The 15,932-nt window shown below is 43.0% G+C and overlaps 2 protein-coding genes across 2 annotated transcripts in view; one reads left to right on the top strand and one right to left on the bottom strand.

Moving 5' to 3' along the window:
- LOC141006168 (NACHT, LRR and PYD domains-containing protein 3-like) overlaps positions 1-15,932 on the bottom strand; it is a 467,008-nt gene that overhangs the window by 99,433 nt on the left and 351,643 nt on the right. The gene's annotated exons all lie outside the window — the stretch shown is intronic.
- Positions 3,626-15,737, top strand: LOC140999178 (protein NLRC3-like). Its single transcript, XM_073469456.1, has 7 exons — positions 3,626-3,849; positions 7,188-7,277; positions 8,530-8,646; positions 8,782-8,835; positions 12,441-14,193; positions 14,304-14,477; positions 15,488-15,737. Exons 1-7 carry the CDS (start codon positions 3,735-3,737, stop codon positions 15,708-15,710), a joined length of 2,526 nt encoding a protein of 841 aa, XP_073325557.1. The 5' UTR covers positions 3,626-3,734; the 3' UTR covers positions 15,711-15,737.

The raw sequence follows: 15,932 nt of genomic DNA, 5'->3' as shown, positions 1-15,932 counted from the left end.
CCTCCGTCCTCAGTGATCCGATCATTAGTGAACAGCTTCAGGCCCGTCAGTTCACACCTGACCTTAAACGTTGTGACCACTTGAGGTCTGATCTCACTTCCTGCTCTACATACAAATATACAGACATCACTGGAAGAAATGTATTTATTACACAAAGAAAGATCTTCATGTGTGACGTTTGCAGAATGAACAAGTCGGCCCAAATAGTTCAGAATGTGTTGTGGAGTGTTTCACAAAGTTCATACAGTTTCTCCTGACACAAGTCTCAGAACTGAGTGTTTTTTTTAAGGGAGTCTGGTGACTTTCTCCACTTTCTTCTCTCTCCAGAGCAGTAGTCTGTATTAGTTACTGTTTACTGTATTTGTAAAATGTGACATGTTAACTGTCAGTGTGTTATATTCTTTAATACATTTAGTGTAACAGATGAAATCAGTTCAAACAGCTGCTGGGGGGTAAGATGCAAATCATGCACTTTGTTAAGGGAGTCTGGGATATGACTGATACTAGTGACTTCACTTCATTAATAAGTCCAAGTCCGTGACTTTAACACACGTACACAGCTTCTCTTCTCTCTCTGCCTCTACCTGTCACTTCCTGTCTCGGTGAGACTCACATGATTTCTGCCTGCAGACAAAAAGGTAAATGTGTGTTTTTAATGTGACTTCTTCATGTGTGATTTGTGTGTTTTCTCCTGTAAAGACTTGTGTTATCAGACTGTTTGTGTCTTCATAAGTTTGACACAATCATCGCAGTAAAAACTGTTGAAATGTGTGAGAGGTATCAAGCTCGTTGGTCGACAGGATCAACCGGTGCAAATAAGGAAGAACAACGAGGCCCTTCATTGTTTTCACATTTTCATGTGAATTGTAAAATGTTCAGTCAGACTCAACATCCCGTTTGTCTCCTCAGGAAAGATTCAGTTGTGTAGAAACAGTGAATTCATTTGGACACAACTTCTGTCTTTATTAATAAGAAACTAGTTGAGAGGCAGGGACCAGATTCTCTGTTGAACCATTCAAACATGGACTCACGTGAAGAACTGAAGCTCTGATGTTTCTATTATGATCCAGACGCTCTGCTGAAAAGCACAAAGCAGCCACAGCAGTATGAGACAAACTGACAGTGTGAGTGAGCGGCCATGGGAGGTTAATACTCCTCAGCAGGGTTCTGATCCAGAAGAATCACATCAACAACAACTGCTGATTCTTTCATGGTTCTGTTTCCTCCAATAATCTGAAGAGTTGTGCAGCCGGACAGTCCAGTCTCTTAGTCCACCAACAAGAATGATATTATTTCTGAAGCAGGTTTTAAAATAAAGATGTATTTTTGTAGAGAACGACCTCATTATTCTAAATGTGACATGTTTGTGGAGAGAAATTTAGTTTCAACAAGACAGACCGAGCCAGAATCATGTGCTCATCAACGTTTGATCAGCTGATTGTGATTTTATTAATATTGTACGAGCCATATTCATTTTGCTTTATTTTCATGTAATTGTGCCCCGTGCCACTAGGGGGCTGTACTTGCTGTGTGGCTCAGCTGACCTCGGGTCGGCCCAATTAGGCCATTTAACCAAAGCATAGGTGTTGCTGAATTAGGAAGCAAACAGTTTTTCGACTGCGCTTATGTGCCTGTGGGGTTTGATGTGGTTAACTATTCGGTTTGTTGTTTTGTTACATGTATTATGAGTTAACGTTATTGCCGCTGTATGGAAAATAAATCTGCGAGATAATTGTAACTCTCCGTTTTGATATGTTCGAACGGACTGGGCGCACGTCTAAACTTAAATCCTCCGTATTAGCAACCACTACTAGACTTTGTTTAGGACCTCGTCAGTACAAATATTATAATGTGACAATGAAAGAAAGTCCAGTTTAGCAGAACACATGATCAGCAGCGACTCTCTCAACACACATACAGCATGTGAGTTTTGTATTAAGATACTGAGATGTGACAACATGTGAAGGACTCCTTTAAATTCAGCCACCAAACATTAATGGTGTTGTTACTGAATGAAAACAGAGCAAACATTTGAAAGAGGCAACTTTATTGTAAATGTGTGTCAGATCTCTGCTGGTTGGTTTCAGTCCACCTCTCTGTCTCTTTGTTGATGCACTTTGTGTTTGTCACGTGTTGTCATGAGTTTACAGACTGTTCTCTCTCCCTCATTCAATAATCAGCCTGTTTTTCTTTCTCTTCTTCTTTCCGGGCTTCATTGTTCCTGCAGTTTGGACTCTGGATCTCTGTCAGTGTGTCTAACTGCTGTGAAATCTCTCCCATCAGAGCGCTGACTGACAGACCTTCTGTAACACTGACACCTGCTGCTGACTGGCAGCACTACAGCTCACACTGGGTTTCTGGGTTTCAGTGTCTGCAGATGAAGGAAGAATGACTCTTTGACCTCATCTGGACTTTAACAGGTGAGAACTCTGACAGGTAACGTGACACACCTTTGATGAAGAAACTACAACATGAACTTGTGGATGAGAGCAGTGATGAACTGAGTGAACACTATTTTAAGTTCTGAATATTCATGAATTAACTCACTACTTATTCTATGAAATGTGACTTTCTCAACAAAATGAGTCTGTTCATGTTTTGTCCAATTTAATTTACTGATGTTAATCTGAGCTGACTTTACTGCTGAGAGATGAGGGAGTGTCAGGTCCTGCTGTGTGTTTTATCACTCTTATCACCACATCATCTCCCAACATGTAAAAGTCACATTAGCTCACAGTTTTATGTGAGAGAGCCGTGTTGTAATGTTGCTTTACAGCTTTATTGTCCAGCCGAGGCCTGAAAATAAACATTAGTAGACTATAAATGTGTTCAGGCTGCAAACTCACCATTATGTCAGTCTGGGTGTCCACAGGGGCGTCATGTGACACAAGAGCACAGGGCGCTTCCCAGCTTTGAACACTCGACCAAAACAGGCTTCACCGTCCCACAACCACACAAACACTCACTGGCTGCAGCTGATTGGACGAATGCCACTCGTGAGCCGTGTATATTTAAAACTGGACCAATATGGTGTCTCGTTTGGAAACTTTCTCTTATATTATGAAAATAGCTCAGTGAAATTTCTGCAGAATTGTCTGAAGACATTTTAGGGGAGAAGGAAGCCATGCATGTTACTGTCCTGTTGACGTAGCTCGCACACTGATCTGATACTAACAGGTGGAGTTAAAACACTGCAGACCTCTGATTGGTCAGTCCGTACAACCAGGGTCGTCTCGTCGTCTGATCTCTGATGTAGAATATTTTTTATCAGCAGTCTTTTCTCAAACAAAGCTTGTTTCTGTGTTGTAATCATCAACATGTGCTCGCTGTGCGTAGGCAGAGTGTGGTCAGAAAAGAGAGAGAGTCAGAAAAGAGACGATGACTGCGAGCAGAGCAGAGAATAAAAAGGTTAGCAGTTTGTGTCTGTTGTCAGTGCAGGTCGCAGTGTGTCAGATAATAAATGCAACAGCTTCTCAAGAGTTAAGACCGGTCTTCACTGATGTTTCCCAGCTGCTGGAAGCCTGGCTGGTTTTCCTTCAGGTGATAACACTGCCTGTCTTTAGCAGGAAGCCACGATGACTCCAGAGGACATTTTCAACACTCTGGAGGATCTAAAATCCAAAGAATTCAAGCATTTCAAATGGCATCTGAAGCAGCCTGACATCCTGGAAGGCTACCAACCCATCAAACAGTCCAAGCTGGAGAGTGCAGAAATACAGGACACAGTGGATCTGATGGTGAACACCTTCACACTTGATGGAGCTCTGAAGGTGACCAAGAAGATTTTAGAGAAGATACAGAGGAATGACCTGGTGCAGAGTCTGTCAGCCAACAGCTCAGGACCAGAAGGTCAGTCACATTTCTTTATTTTAATATCATTTTCAGACGAAGAGAGTCGACGACACAATAGTTGTAAAGGAACAGGCCTCTCAGTACAGAAGCTCATTGTTTTCAGCAAAGAAAAACAAAGAGGTCTGATTTCATAATTAGGAGAAAAGGTTGAAGCATCAATAATTGTTATTGGAGAGGATGGAGGTTTGATGGTTCACATAAATAAACATTGTTTAACTGAGCAGAGATTCATTTTAATGGTGCAACAGAGCTCTGCCTAATTTAAAATCTGGATCAACTCATTTTAAACCTGGTTTTACTGAACTCAGATTAGATCTGATCTTAGATTAAATGAATCCTTGTTGGTGCAACCAGCCATAAGAATCAGAATCAGAATTCCTTTATTTGTCCCGCAAATGGGGAAATTCCTTAATCACAGCAGCCAAAGGACAGTATCACACTTAAACAATAATAAAAAGTAAAAAATAAACAATATAATAAGAGATAAGAGATAAGAAATAGAATTAATTCGTATATACATAGTATTTACAATATGAACTTGGTATTTACAATATGACATAGTATTTATAATATGAACAGTGTAAGTATAAACAGTTTAGTATTGTTATTTACAAACAATAAATAATAAATATGGGTATTAAAAATTGTCCAATTAGTGCAAACCAGAAAGTGAGTGGATATGTGTAGAGTTTTGTATTGCACAGTGCACATGTGAGGTCTACTGGGAGCAGTGCTGGTTGTACAGTCTAACAGCAGCAGGAAGGTAGGACCTGCGATACCTCTCCTTCACACACTTGGGGTGTATCAGTCTGTCGCTGAAGGAGCTGACCAGTGCGGTGATAGTGACCTGCAGGGGGTGGGACTCCTTCACCAGCATCGATGACAGCTTGTCCATCATCCTGCTCCCTCCCACCACCTGCACCGGGTCAAGACGGCGTCCCAGGATGGAGCTGCCTTCTTGATAAGTTTATCAAGTCTCCTCCTGCTGCCGAGATGCTGCTGCTCCAGCAGACTACGCCATAGAAAATGGCTGATGCCACCACAGAGTCATAGAAAGTCCTCAGGAGTGCCCCCTGCACCCCAAAGGACCTGAGCTTCCTCAGCAGATGGAGTCTGCTCTGACCTTTCTTATATGTTGCTGCAGTGTGATCAGTCCAGTCCAGTTTATTGTTCAGGTGAACTCCCAGGTACTTGTAAGACGTCACCATCTCAATGTCTGTTCCCAGGATGTTCACCTGTGTGCAGGGTTGTTTGCGCCTGCGGAAATCCACCACCAGCTCTTTGGTCTTCCCGGCGTTGAGCTGGAGGTGGTTCCGCTGGCACCAGTCCACAAAGTCCTGAATAAGTTCTCTGTAGGCTCTGTCATCCCCGTCCCTGATGAGGCCAACGATAGCAGAGTCGTCAGAGAACTTTTGTAGATGGCTGTGGGGTGTTTGGTGGGAGAAGTCTGCAGTGTACAGGGTGAACAGGAAAGGGGCCAGGACTGTTCCCTGTGGGGCCCCTGTACTGCAGACGACTGTGTCCGACACACAGTCCCGAGTCCTCACATACTGTGGCCGGTTGGTGAGGTAATCGAGGATCCAGGTCGTAAGGTGTTGGTCCACCTCCGTGAGCTCCAGCTTGTCCCCCAAAAGTGCAGGCTGTATGGTGTTGAAAGCACTGGAGAAATCAAAGAACATGATCCTCACAGTGCTTCCAGGTTTTTCCAGGTGGGACAGTGATCTGTCCAGGAGGAAGATGATGGCGTCGTCCACTCCGATGCCAGGCTGGTAGGCAAACTGGAGTGGGTCCATAAAAGGACCCACCAGAGGGCGGAGATGGACAAGGACCAGCCGCTCCAGGGTCTTCATCACGTGTGAAGTGAGAGCAACTGGTCTGTAGCTGGTGAAGTCCTTAGGGTGTGGGATCTTTGGTACTGGTACCACGCAGGAGGTTTTCCACAGCAGTGGCACTTTTCCCAGCTTCAGGCTCATGTTGAAGAGGTACTCCACAATCCTGCACAGCTGGTCTGCACAGGACTTGAGGAGCCTGGAGCTGATCCCATCTGGACCCGTGGCCTTCTTCACCTTCATCTCCCTCAGTTCGTTCCTCACCTGGATAGTGGAGAGGGACAGATTGGAGCAGGGGGGCTGAGTGTCGGGTGGGTAGGCTTTTCCAGACTCCACTGGCGTTTCTCTGCTGCAGCTGGACCTCCATCTTCCTCCTGTAGCTGTTCTTCCCCTCTCTGATCTTCCTCCTCAGCTCCCTCTGCACAGCCTTCAGCTCCTCCTTGTTTCCTGACCTAAAGGCCCTCTTTTTCTCCTTAAGGAAAGCCTTTATTTCAGGATTAATCCAGGGTTTGCTGTTTGAAAAACACCGCACAGTCCTGGTGGGTACAGTGTTATCAACACAGAAGTTTATATAGTCTGTTATGCATCCTGTTAAGCTGCCGATGTCCTCCCCATGAGAAACACACAGTTCTTCCCACATAGTTGAGTCAAAGCAGTCCCTCAGAGCCTCTTCAGACTCCTCAGTCCATGTCTTAACTGTGCGGGTCTCTACTGGTTGCCTGTTAACAAGGGGCTTGTAAACAGGCATGAGATGAACCAGGTTGTGGTCAGATCTTTCCAGGGGAGGGACGGGGGGCTGAGTTGTATGCCTCCGTGCTGTTGGCATAAAATAAGTCCAGTGTTTTATTGTCCCTGGTGTGGCAGGTGACATACTGTGTGAATGTGGGCAGGGTGGAGGACAGAGAGGCATGATTGAAATCCCCAGAGATGAGGAAGAGGGCCTGTGGGTGCTGTGTCTGCAGTGAGCTTGTGACTGAGTGGAGAAGGTCACAAGCTGCATCAGCGTTAGCAGCTGCTGTCACGGTCCCTCTGGTGCCGGGTCAGCGCTGATAGCTCGTCCATCTTGTTGGGGAGAGATCTCACATTCCCCATGATGACAGACGGGAGGACGGGTCTGTGGCGTCTCCTCCTGCTACGGCGAACAGCTCTGGCCCGGCACCCGCGTCTCCTCCTCTTCAGCTGGCGGGGGACATCGGGCCGCTCGAGCGGCGGCACCGCGGCGCTACTGAGGGCCAACAGCTGATCCCTACTGTAAACAATAGGGCCGCGTACAGGCTCCCCGGACACGGTGGAAAACAGCGAAAAAAGCAGAATTAAGACCAGAGCGATAAAAACAACTCTGGTCTCCATACTGCCCGGAGAAAGAGCTCCAAAAAGAAGTAAATTTAAAAAGTTAAAAAGTACTAAAAGTTATATAAAAAGAAGAAAAAGCTCAAAGGTGAGCGAGAGCTGCTGTAACAGGCTGCCACTCACGCGGTGCCATCTCTCTCTTCACCTCTCTCTCAGTGTCAGTGAATGCTGGTGATGTTGGAGAGACTTCAGAGAACAGAGGACCTTCTTCCTCTCAGAGTGAAGGTGAAGCTGCTGTTTTCTCTGGTATGTATGGAAGCCCTGAAAGACAAAGTTTAGTTTTTGGTGTAACCAACCAACAGACGAACTTGTGTCTGTGCATCTAACAGGTGTCGCTCTGAAACAAACAGTTTGTGGAAAGATGTTCAGAAATGATTCTGCAGTTTGTGTGTCTGTATCACCTAATGTGAGCTTGTGAAAACAATGCATGAATACAAATACACGGGTAAACAAGTAAATAATGTGACATATAAAAACTCCTAGAAACTTCTCCCTCAGTTCTCAGGTTCAGGTCCTGGTAGTCGTCCTGCTAACTTCATGGTCAGCTCTCCTTTGAATGATGAGCTTTCATGTCAAAGGTTTAACATGTCATCATGAGCAGTCTCTTTGAAAATGGAAGATACCCCGTGCACAGCAGTGCTGCTCTTCTGGGTGCAGCCAGTACAGGACAAATCACAGCAGATCAAATAATTAATATTCCTGCTTACACCAGAACACAGGATTGACACGATCTAATCAGATTCATGGTCTGATCGGAGCAAATCTGATGAAGCTACATGCGAAACACGTAGTTTGTTTCTTCTTGTTTTAAATGTAACTGTTAATAAAATAGTGTCAAACTTATCTTGGTGTGAGCAGGAATATTGATTCTGTTGATAAGATGTCTCTTCGTTCGTCCAGCCCGGTCTCTTTACTCGCCCTCTCAGGGCATGAGGGACATTTTTCAGGACTGGGTTCACTGGCCAATCAGAACCAAACAAGCGTTGTCAGTTTTCAGAAGTGAAAGAAGACATACTTCCTCTCTGTGGTTTAAGTTTTCCCTTTTCAACTGGACAAACATGTACCTCCTCTGCAGGTCTGAACCCAGCAGACACGCTTCACAGTCCAGTGTACGTCACATCCAGTACAAACTTCTTTAATCTTTTGAGGCTGTGGTGTTCAGGTTGTTTTTAGTAAGGCAGAATTTCCTCACCATTTGTATGTCTTAGTATTGGATTGCATCACATTGGAAGGTGTTATGTAGTTTTTCATCATCATCTTAAGATGAATTGCAGTCAGTGATGGGGAGCAACCAAGCTACTAGCATGGCTATTTATTCATGATTTTCAAAATAATGTAGCTTCAACAACTGGCCTGACCCAGCGGCTTCACCAGACTTTATTTGTTGTTAATCTTTCAGGTCAATCTGCTCTAACAAAGTAGAATCTTAACATAGTTCAGACATCGACAAAAGGAAAGTGAGTTGTGGTTCCTAATTATTTTGTCTATTTTCTAACAGCTGAAACTCAAGTGGGAAGCACAAAAGTCACAGCACAGACTGGAAGTGTCATCTACACACCTCATTTGACTGGTGTCAACACTGGAAGAGACATTATCACCAATGTCTTCACAGCAGGTAAATGTTCCCCCTGAATTAATAAGTCAAGTTAAAGCCTTTTATACTTGATTTTGTGTTTGCTTTAAATGTAACCACCAAAATGCCTTTAAATATTTAGCATTTTTCAAAAGATGTTGTATGTTTCTGTTTCAGTCCAACCTCCCAACAGAACAGATGAGACCACTGATGTTTCTACAAAAACCAAAGGTACTCGACTGTTTAAACACATAAAAACATACAACATACCTGTTTATTAAACAGGTTTTTCACAGCCAAATGATAAACAAGTTCACCATATTTCTACTATTAAAACATGACTAGATTCAGATATTATGAACACACAGTATATTATGGAGACGACACACTTAAAGCTGCAAATGTGACTTTACCATCCTGCAGAGTTATTGGCCATCAGCTTTTCTTCCCTGTCATCTGCCCGTTTTGTACTTTATGTGATTCTTTTGGTTTCTGAATAGATGCTAAACTGAGTCTTGCTAGTCTGCCAGCCTTAGAGCATGATGTCCTGTAGTGTTATGTATCCATCGAGAATGTTTTGGTGTGAAATGCTGATTATTGGAGCTATAGAGATGTCTGCCCTCTGGAATGTAAGGGAACTAGGCTGTATCATGGCTCAAGGTGCTCAAAGCGCCAAACAAAGTTAATTTGCCAACTGACCCGTCACGCAGAAGCTTGTCTCTGCTGTTGGACGATAGGCTCGTGTTCGTGACAGCACAGAATGTAAACAATAATGGCATTGACCACGCTGAGATTTAATGATAGCGAGCTAAGTTAGCTTACTTAGCTAAAACCACGAGTAGATGCACAGATGCACATAGTTCTTACATGAAACTGCTCACAACAAGGTCTGGATTATTTTGAGTAACTGGGTCATGATTTCTGAAAAGACAGCAGACATCTCTGATGCCAATATCTCGGCAACTCACACTAAAACAATCTAGACGTATAACAAACATGACGGGTCAGAGGAATAAATATTAGTTTTGATTCGGGGTTAACTGTCCCTTTAAGTTGAATCTTTTTGAGTTTGAAAGTTTAGCACACATCGGTACACATATATACAGATGTTTCTCCTTTCATACGACCTGTTCGGAGCTGCTCTTGATAACTGTCGCTGCTTGATGGCAGCAGAGTGTGTGAATCCTGATGACAGTGTTGGGATTGATTGTAGGGCAGGTGTGGTTATTAGAAATTAATAATTATTGATAGTAATTGTTAAAATTAAATTGATCAAAATTAATTAAAAGTAATAATCAAATCGTTAAAACAGGGCACCGCCCTGGAATCAGGGACCAATAACCAGACCAAAAACAGTCTCAAAGAAGGGTTCACCTTAAATGTAAATATTTGTAAAATATTTAGAATTAAAGGAACAGTACATGTGGGTTAGCTAAGAGAGAGAGGGACAAATACAAAGAGCTATCGCTCGAAGCGGTGGCTAAGCTAGCACTTTAGCTCCACAGAGTGGAGAGGCTTGAATCAGCTCGTGATGAGCACAAAGAAAAACATGCAACAAACTGTGTTTTACAGCTTAAAACTAACAGCAAATAGGACTTCCGGTGACGTCATGTAGAAGGCAGCAGCCTAAAAGTTGAGCTCCATCCGTCTGAATGTTTAATATCCTAACAAACTACCAAACACTCGGCGAAACAATGTAAATTTATAATGGCAACTTCCTCCAGAGGCAAGGGTTCACATAAACAGGAGAGCTCAAAAGAGAAGAACAAAAATGTGAAACAAAACCAATCTAGGCTAGCGACATGGCTAGTGCTGCAAGCATCCACCACGCAGAATCCAAAATACTAGCCGAGCTGGAGAAGCTAAGGGCAGAAAATCGAGAGAGACATAACCAGACCAAAGTATCGCTAACGAAGTTGGAATCATCAATGGCTGAGCTAAAATCCGAAATGACAAAACTAGAGAAAAGAACCACGGAGGCAGAGGACCGTATCGGTGCCTCTCCTGACTGCACATCACTGACCTGCACATAGAGAGAGCACACCGAGCTCTAACAGCTAAACCAAAAAAAACCAGCTGCCGCTCTGAGGTCCCTGATCGTCAGATTTGTGGATTACTCGGTCAAAGAGGTGATTCTCAGACAGGCTTGGAGTCAAAAACGAATTGTTTACAAAGAAGAACAGATATATTTCGACCATGACTACTCCCCAGAGTTACAAAAGAAAAGGGAAGGAATAAGGAAAGGGAGGGAATAATCCAGTGGTACTTGGAAATGTGGATGTCGGAGCCTTCTTCACTGAAAAAATTATTATTTTTTAATTATTATTTTTTCTTACATGTATAAGTATACGTAGCCGAGTTGTGTTAAAGAAAGCCCAACCTCAAGGTGATTTTGATTTTCTTTCTTTGATTTTTCTTCTGTCATCTGTCTAAATTGCCTGTAAATGTTTGTGAATGGCAATAAAGTAAAAAAATACAGCAAATAAAAAGGACTTGGCGGTCCACAAACTCACAATCAATGTAGCTTACAAGCATACAACACACGCTAAATTCTAGCACCTGCCCAGACACTAATTAAGCCTCACTCGTAGTGTGTGTCTTCCTTAATCCAGCTCGCTTCTGCAGCGTGGATTAAAGGCGTTGCAGCGTCCTGCGGTGGCTGTTCAAACAGCGGAGTCGACGTGGGCACTAAGAAAATAGGCAAAGTGGATGTTTTCTGAGAGGAAACCTCCCTCTGCAGGGATATGAAAGAGGCTGGTTACACAGCATCCTATCTGTATCCAGAATGTGTTTGGTAAACACGGGGCCGTTTTGGCAAGTCCAGCGAGGTTAAAGACTGCAGCCTAGGCGGGTAAAATCCAAACGTTTGTGTTCTCACTTTGAGTAACAGTTGCGCAGACTGAAGCTGATGCTTCTAGCAACACGTTACGATGGGACTGGCAAATGAAACGGGCGTTCAACTGCTCTTCGCTTCTCCATGCATCCGGCCATTGCGGAACTGAAGATGTGTTCAGGTGCACTCTCAGACAATGGGAGATGGGAGTTGTCAAACCTGGGGGGACTGTGACAAGCAGGCACAACCTACTGGACATTAGGGTCAGTGCACTTTCCTTTGCTTACTGGGATTTGTTAGTGCAAGGAGGCCGCATTTAAGCTTTGGTCTAAATGCAGGCCGCTCTGATGTCAGAACCATGTGGTCGGTCCCAACAACAAGATTTTACTTTATACCCAGTTTGACCACAATGTTATCAGCAATGGCAGCGTGGCGCTGTCCGTATTTCAGCTGGTTGACTCCACAGGAAGCGGATGTATATAGTGTAATGACTGCTTCGGCTGATATTTAACTTTAACAGTCCTATTAATCAAAATTATAGTTCTTATGTCCTGTCGTGTCCAGTCCGAGGACTGTGATCCGTGCACCACATACACACACAGAGACGCACTGCAGTGCTCATTCTCCAGTTAAATTTTGCTCAGTTTGTTCATATACAGTCAAACGGAGTTGTTATCATCATCATTTTCACATCCAGTTTTTTTTCCTACCCTGTGGCGCTAGAGGGGCTCCGTCGATATGGATTGAGACAGTGAGACGATAAAACAGCGTCTGGTTCCAGAGGGAGGAGAGAAAAAAACTCATTGTAGTCTGGATTGCTCACGTGCCACCTGGTGGTTGTAAAATAGAAGTCCCCCTCCTTTTCTGCCTTGTCGTGGCACCTTGAAAGCCATGGCAATGGCATCCTCTGAAAGGAGAAACATCTGTATTATTATTTGCTAACATGGGAGAGTACGAGAAAATAAATGTTATTCATGTAATTATGATCTCATTTATCTTTCAGGAAACATCCAAAAGTGCCAAGCTGATCTAAAATCTTACCTTGAATCTCAAACTCACGATCTGTTTCAAGGAACAAAGGAAGATGGATCATCAACTCTGCTACACAAGATCTATACTGAGCTTTACATCACAGAGGGAGACAGTGGGGAAGTTAAACACGAAGTTGTTGAATTAGAATGTAAACGGAGTTCAAGTGAGGAGAAGAAAATTGACCTAACTGACATTTTTAAACCGTTGAATGAAGAAAATCCTCCCCAGAGAGTTCTGACCAAAGGAAATGCTGGGATTGGAAAAACTGTCGCTGTGCAGAAAGTCACTCACGACTGGGCGACTGGAAAAGCTAACCAGTCTACTGACTTCATATTTCCATTCACATTCAGAGAGTTGAATTTAATAAAAGATAAGTGTTGGAGTCTTAAAGAGTTAATAGGTCACTATTTTAAAGAAGTGGAGGATTTAGAAACGTCAGACTACAACAGTTCAAGTATTCTGTTCATCTTTGACGGTCTGGATGAAAGCAAACTGCCTCTGGACTTTGACAAAAATGAGATGTGCCGCAGTATTACACACGCTACATCATTAGACTGCCTGCTAACCAACTTAATCAAAGGGACACTGCTCCACAAAGCCTCAGTCTGGATCACAAGTCGACCAGCTGCAGCCACTAAGATTCCCAACGAGTTCATCCACAGGGTGACCGAGGTTCAAGGCTTTAATGATGAGCAAAAGGAGGAGTACTTTCAGAAGAAAGTCGATGACAAGCGTAAGGCTCAGACAATCCTCAATCATCTTCAGTCAAAACCATTAAGAAGTCTGTACATCATGTGCCACATCCCACTCTTCTGTTGGATTTCAGCCACTGTCCTCCTCAGTCTCCTCACAGAAACTCCCAAAGGTGAGTTGCCCAAGACTCTGACTGAAATGTACACACACTTCCTGATCATCCAGACAAAATGGAAACATGAGAAGGATTATCAGAAGGATGAAAGCGATAAAGATGTGATCATGAAATTGGGAAAGCTGGCATTTGAACAGCTGCAGAAGGGCAACATAGTATTCTATGAAGACAACTTGAAAAGTCAGATTGATCTGACAGGAGCTGCTGTTTATTCAGGAGTTTGTACACAGCTCATAAGAAAAGAAGCTGGTCTTCACAAACAAGTGATGTACTCTTTCATACATTTAACTGTTCAGGAGTTTCTTGCAGCTCTGTATGTGTTAGAAACCTTCATAGATAGCAGAGAAAATCTGCTTACCACCAACAAACGTTTTTGGAGATTGTTTCCGGAGAAAAGAAAACTTTCCTTCCTCCATGAGAAGGCAGTGGATATGGCTTTAGTCGATGATCATGGACGATGGGACTTGTTCCTGCGCTTCCTGCTCGGTCTTTCAGAAGAAAAGAATCAGGAGCTTCTTCAGAGAGAATTTAAATTTAAAAGAAGTCGTCCAGGGAGAAACCAGAAGACAATTAGCTACATCCACCAGAAGATCAAGAATCTGTCCCATGATAACAAAGTTATCAATCTGTTCTACTGTTTAAATGAGTTGGGTGACCAGTCTCTGCTAGAGCAAGTCCAACAGTACCAGAACTCAGGAGATGTTGATGAAATCTCACCTGCACATTGGTCAGCTATGGCATTTCTGCTGCTCAGTTCCAATGAAGACCTGGATGTCTTCGACCTGAAAAAATACTCCAGATCAGATGAAGTTCTGAAGAGGCTGCTGCCTGTGCTCAAAGTATCAAAGACAGCTTTGTAAGTGTTCGACCTCAAGATACCCAACTGCTCTAAAACTCCCTGGTTATGTTTAAGTATAGGTGAGAATGTTTGCATAATGTTGACTGTCATTTTGTTTTTCTCTTTAGGCTAAGTAACTGTGGCCTCACAGACAGATGTGGGGAGCATATTTCATCAGTTCTCAGCTTGAAGTCTTCTGGTCTGGAGGAGTTGGACCTGAGCATGAATAGACTGCAGGACTCTGGAGTGAAGCTGATCTCTGATGGTCTTAGAAGTGCAAACTGCAAACTTCAGACACTTCGGTAAGAACATCCAGATGCATAGTGTGTTTGTGGTGATTTATGATGCAAGTAATAAACATAGTGGGACACTACAATATTACAGTGAACATGCAACAGTTTCCCTTTAAGCGTCTCACATCCAGGGGTGATCACGTGCATTTCCCATCAAATTCCAACAAATCCAACATTTGCATTAAACATACACATATGTTTTTGTAAAATTTTTCACATGCTATGCTATGACACAGTGTGCTAAAGAACAACCTTAGCTTGAACACATCCCCTTCACAAATTCAAAATAGGTATTCTAATCTCTGAACACACACCACCCCTGTCTGATCATTGTGTGTAAACTGATGTATTTCAGCCATTTTAATAAAGAAAAATCTAATGGCCACAGAAAATTCATAGAACTGTAGCTACCTATTGCAGATAACTGTTGTTTTACATCTACACTGGCCGGTAACAGTTCACATTTGAGCAGTGCAACCTGAAGCATCTTTTTTACCATCTGTAATTGTAATCAAACCAAACTTTTTTGGGTCAAATGTAAAGCACTACTGTAACTATTAATTATAAAAGTGGATTTAATGTCAAGTTAATTTTTTGGGATTATTATAGTGTTTTAAACTTGATGTATATAGAAAATCTGTCCTGCTTACTGACACTGAACAGATTTGCTGAACTGAAACATAAAAACTGGAGACTGTCAGGTCAGGCTTTAGCTTCTGTTTAACAGATGAGCATTTAAATGTTGCTTGACATACAAGTCAATGATTTCAAGTCACAGTCCATTAGGAATAGGATTTTTCCTGATTTATCAGGTTTTCTGGATTTTCCAACCTGAGAACACAACCCAAGAACCCAAACAATGTTTGTGGGTGTCCATATGTGTCCCCTGGCCTGAGCATTCAGGACTGTTGAGTGTGATGTAGTGTTTTAAACTTGAATTATATAGAAAATCTGTCCTGATCACTGACACTGAACAAATTTGCTGAACTGAAACTATTTTTGTTTTCTCTTTTTATAAGGTTAAATCACATCGGCCTCACAAAGAAATGCTGTCAGGAGTTCTCATCAGTTCTCAGCTCCCAGTCCTCTCATCTGAGAGAGCTGGACCTGAGTAACAATGACCTGCAGGATTCAGGAGTGAAGGAGCTGTCTGTTGGACTGAAGAGTCAACACTGTAAACTGGAGACTCTCAGGTCAGGGTTTAGCTTCTGCTTAACAGATGAGCATTTAAATGTTGCTTGACATACAAGTCAATGATTTCAAGTCACAGTCCATTAGGAATAGGATATCTGGATTTTCCAACCGAGAACACAACCCAAGAACCCAAACAATGTCTGTGGGTATCTGTATGTGTCACCTGGCCTGAGCATTCAGGACTGTTGAGTGTTAACTGTCACAAAAGATGAGAGTCAAATTATTGTATATTCAGTAAACAGAACAGAGGCAAGAAGACGAGATCAATCA

This window comes from Pagrus major, chromosome 1 (assembly GCF_040436345.1).
Source record: "Pagrus major chromosome 1, Pma_NU_1.0".
Lineage (NCBI taxonomy): Eukaryota > Metazoa > Chordata > Actinopteri > Spariformes > Sparidae > Pagrus > Pagrus major.
Note: the sequence above shows the minus strand (reverse complement) of the source record. Positions and strands in the feature narration are given on the sequence as shown.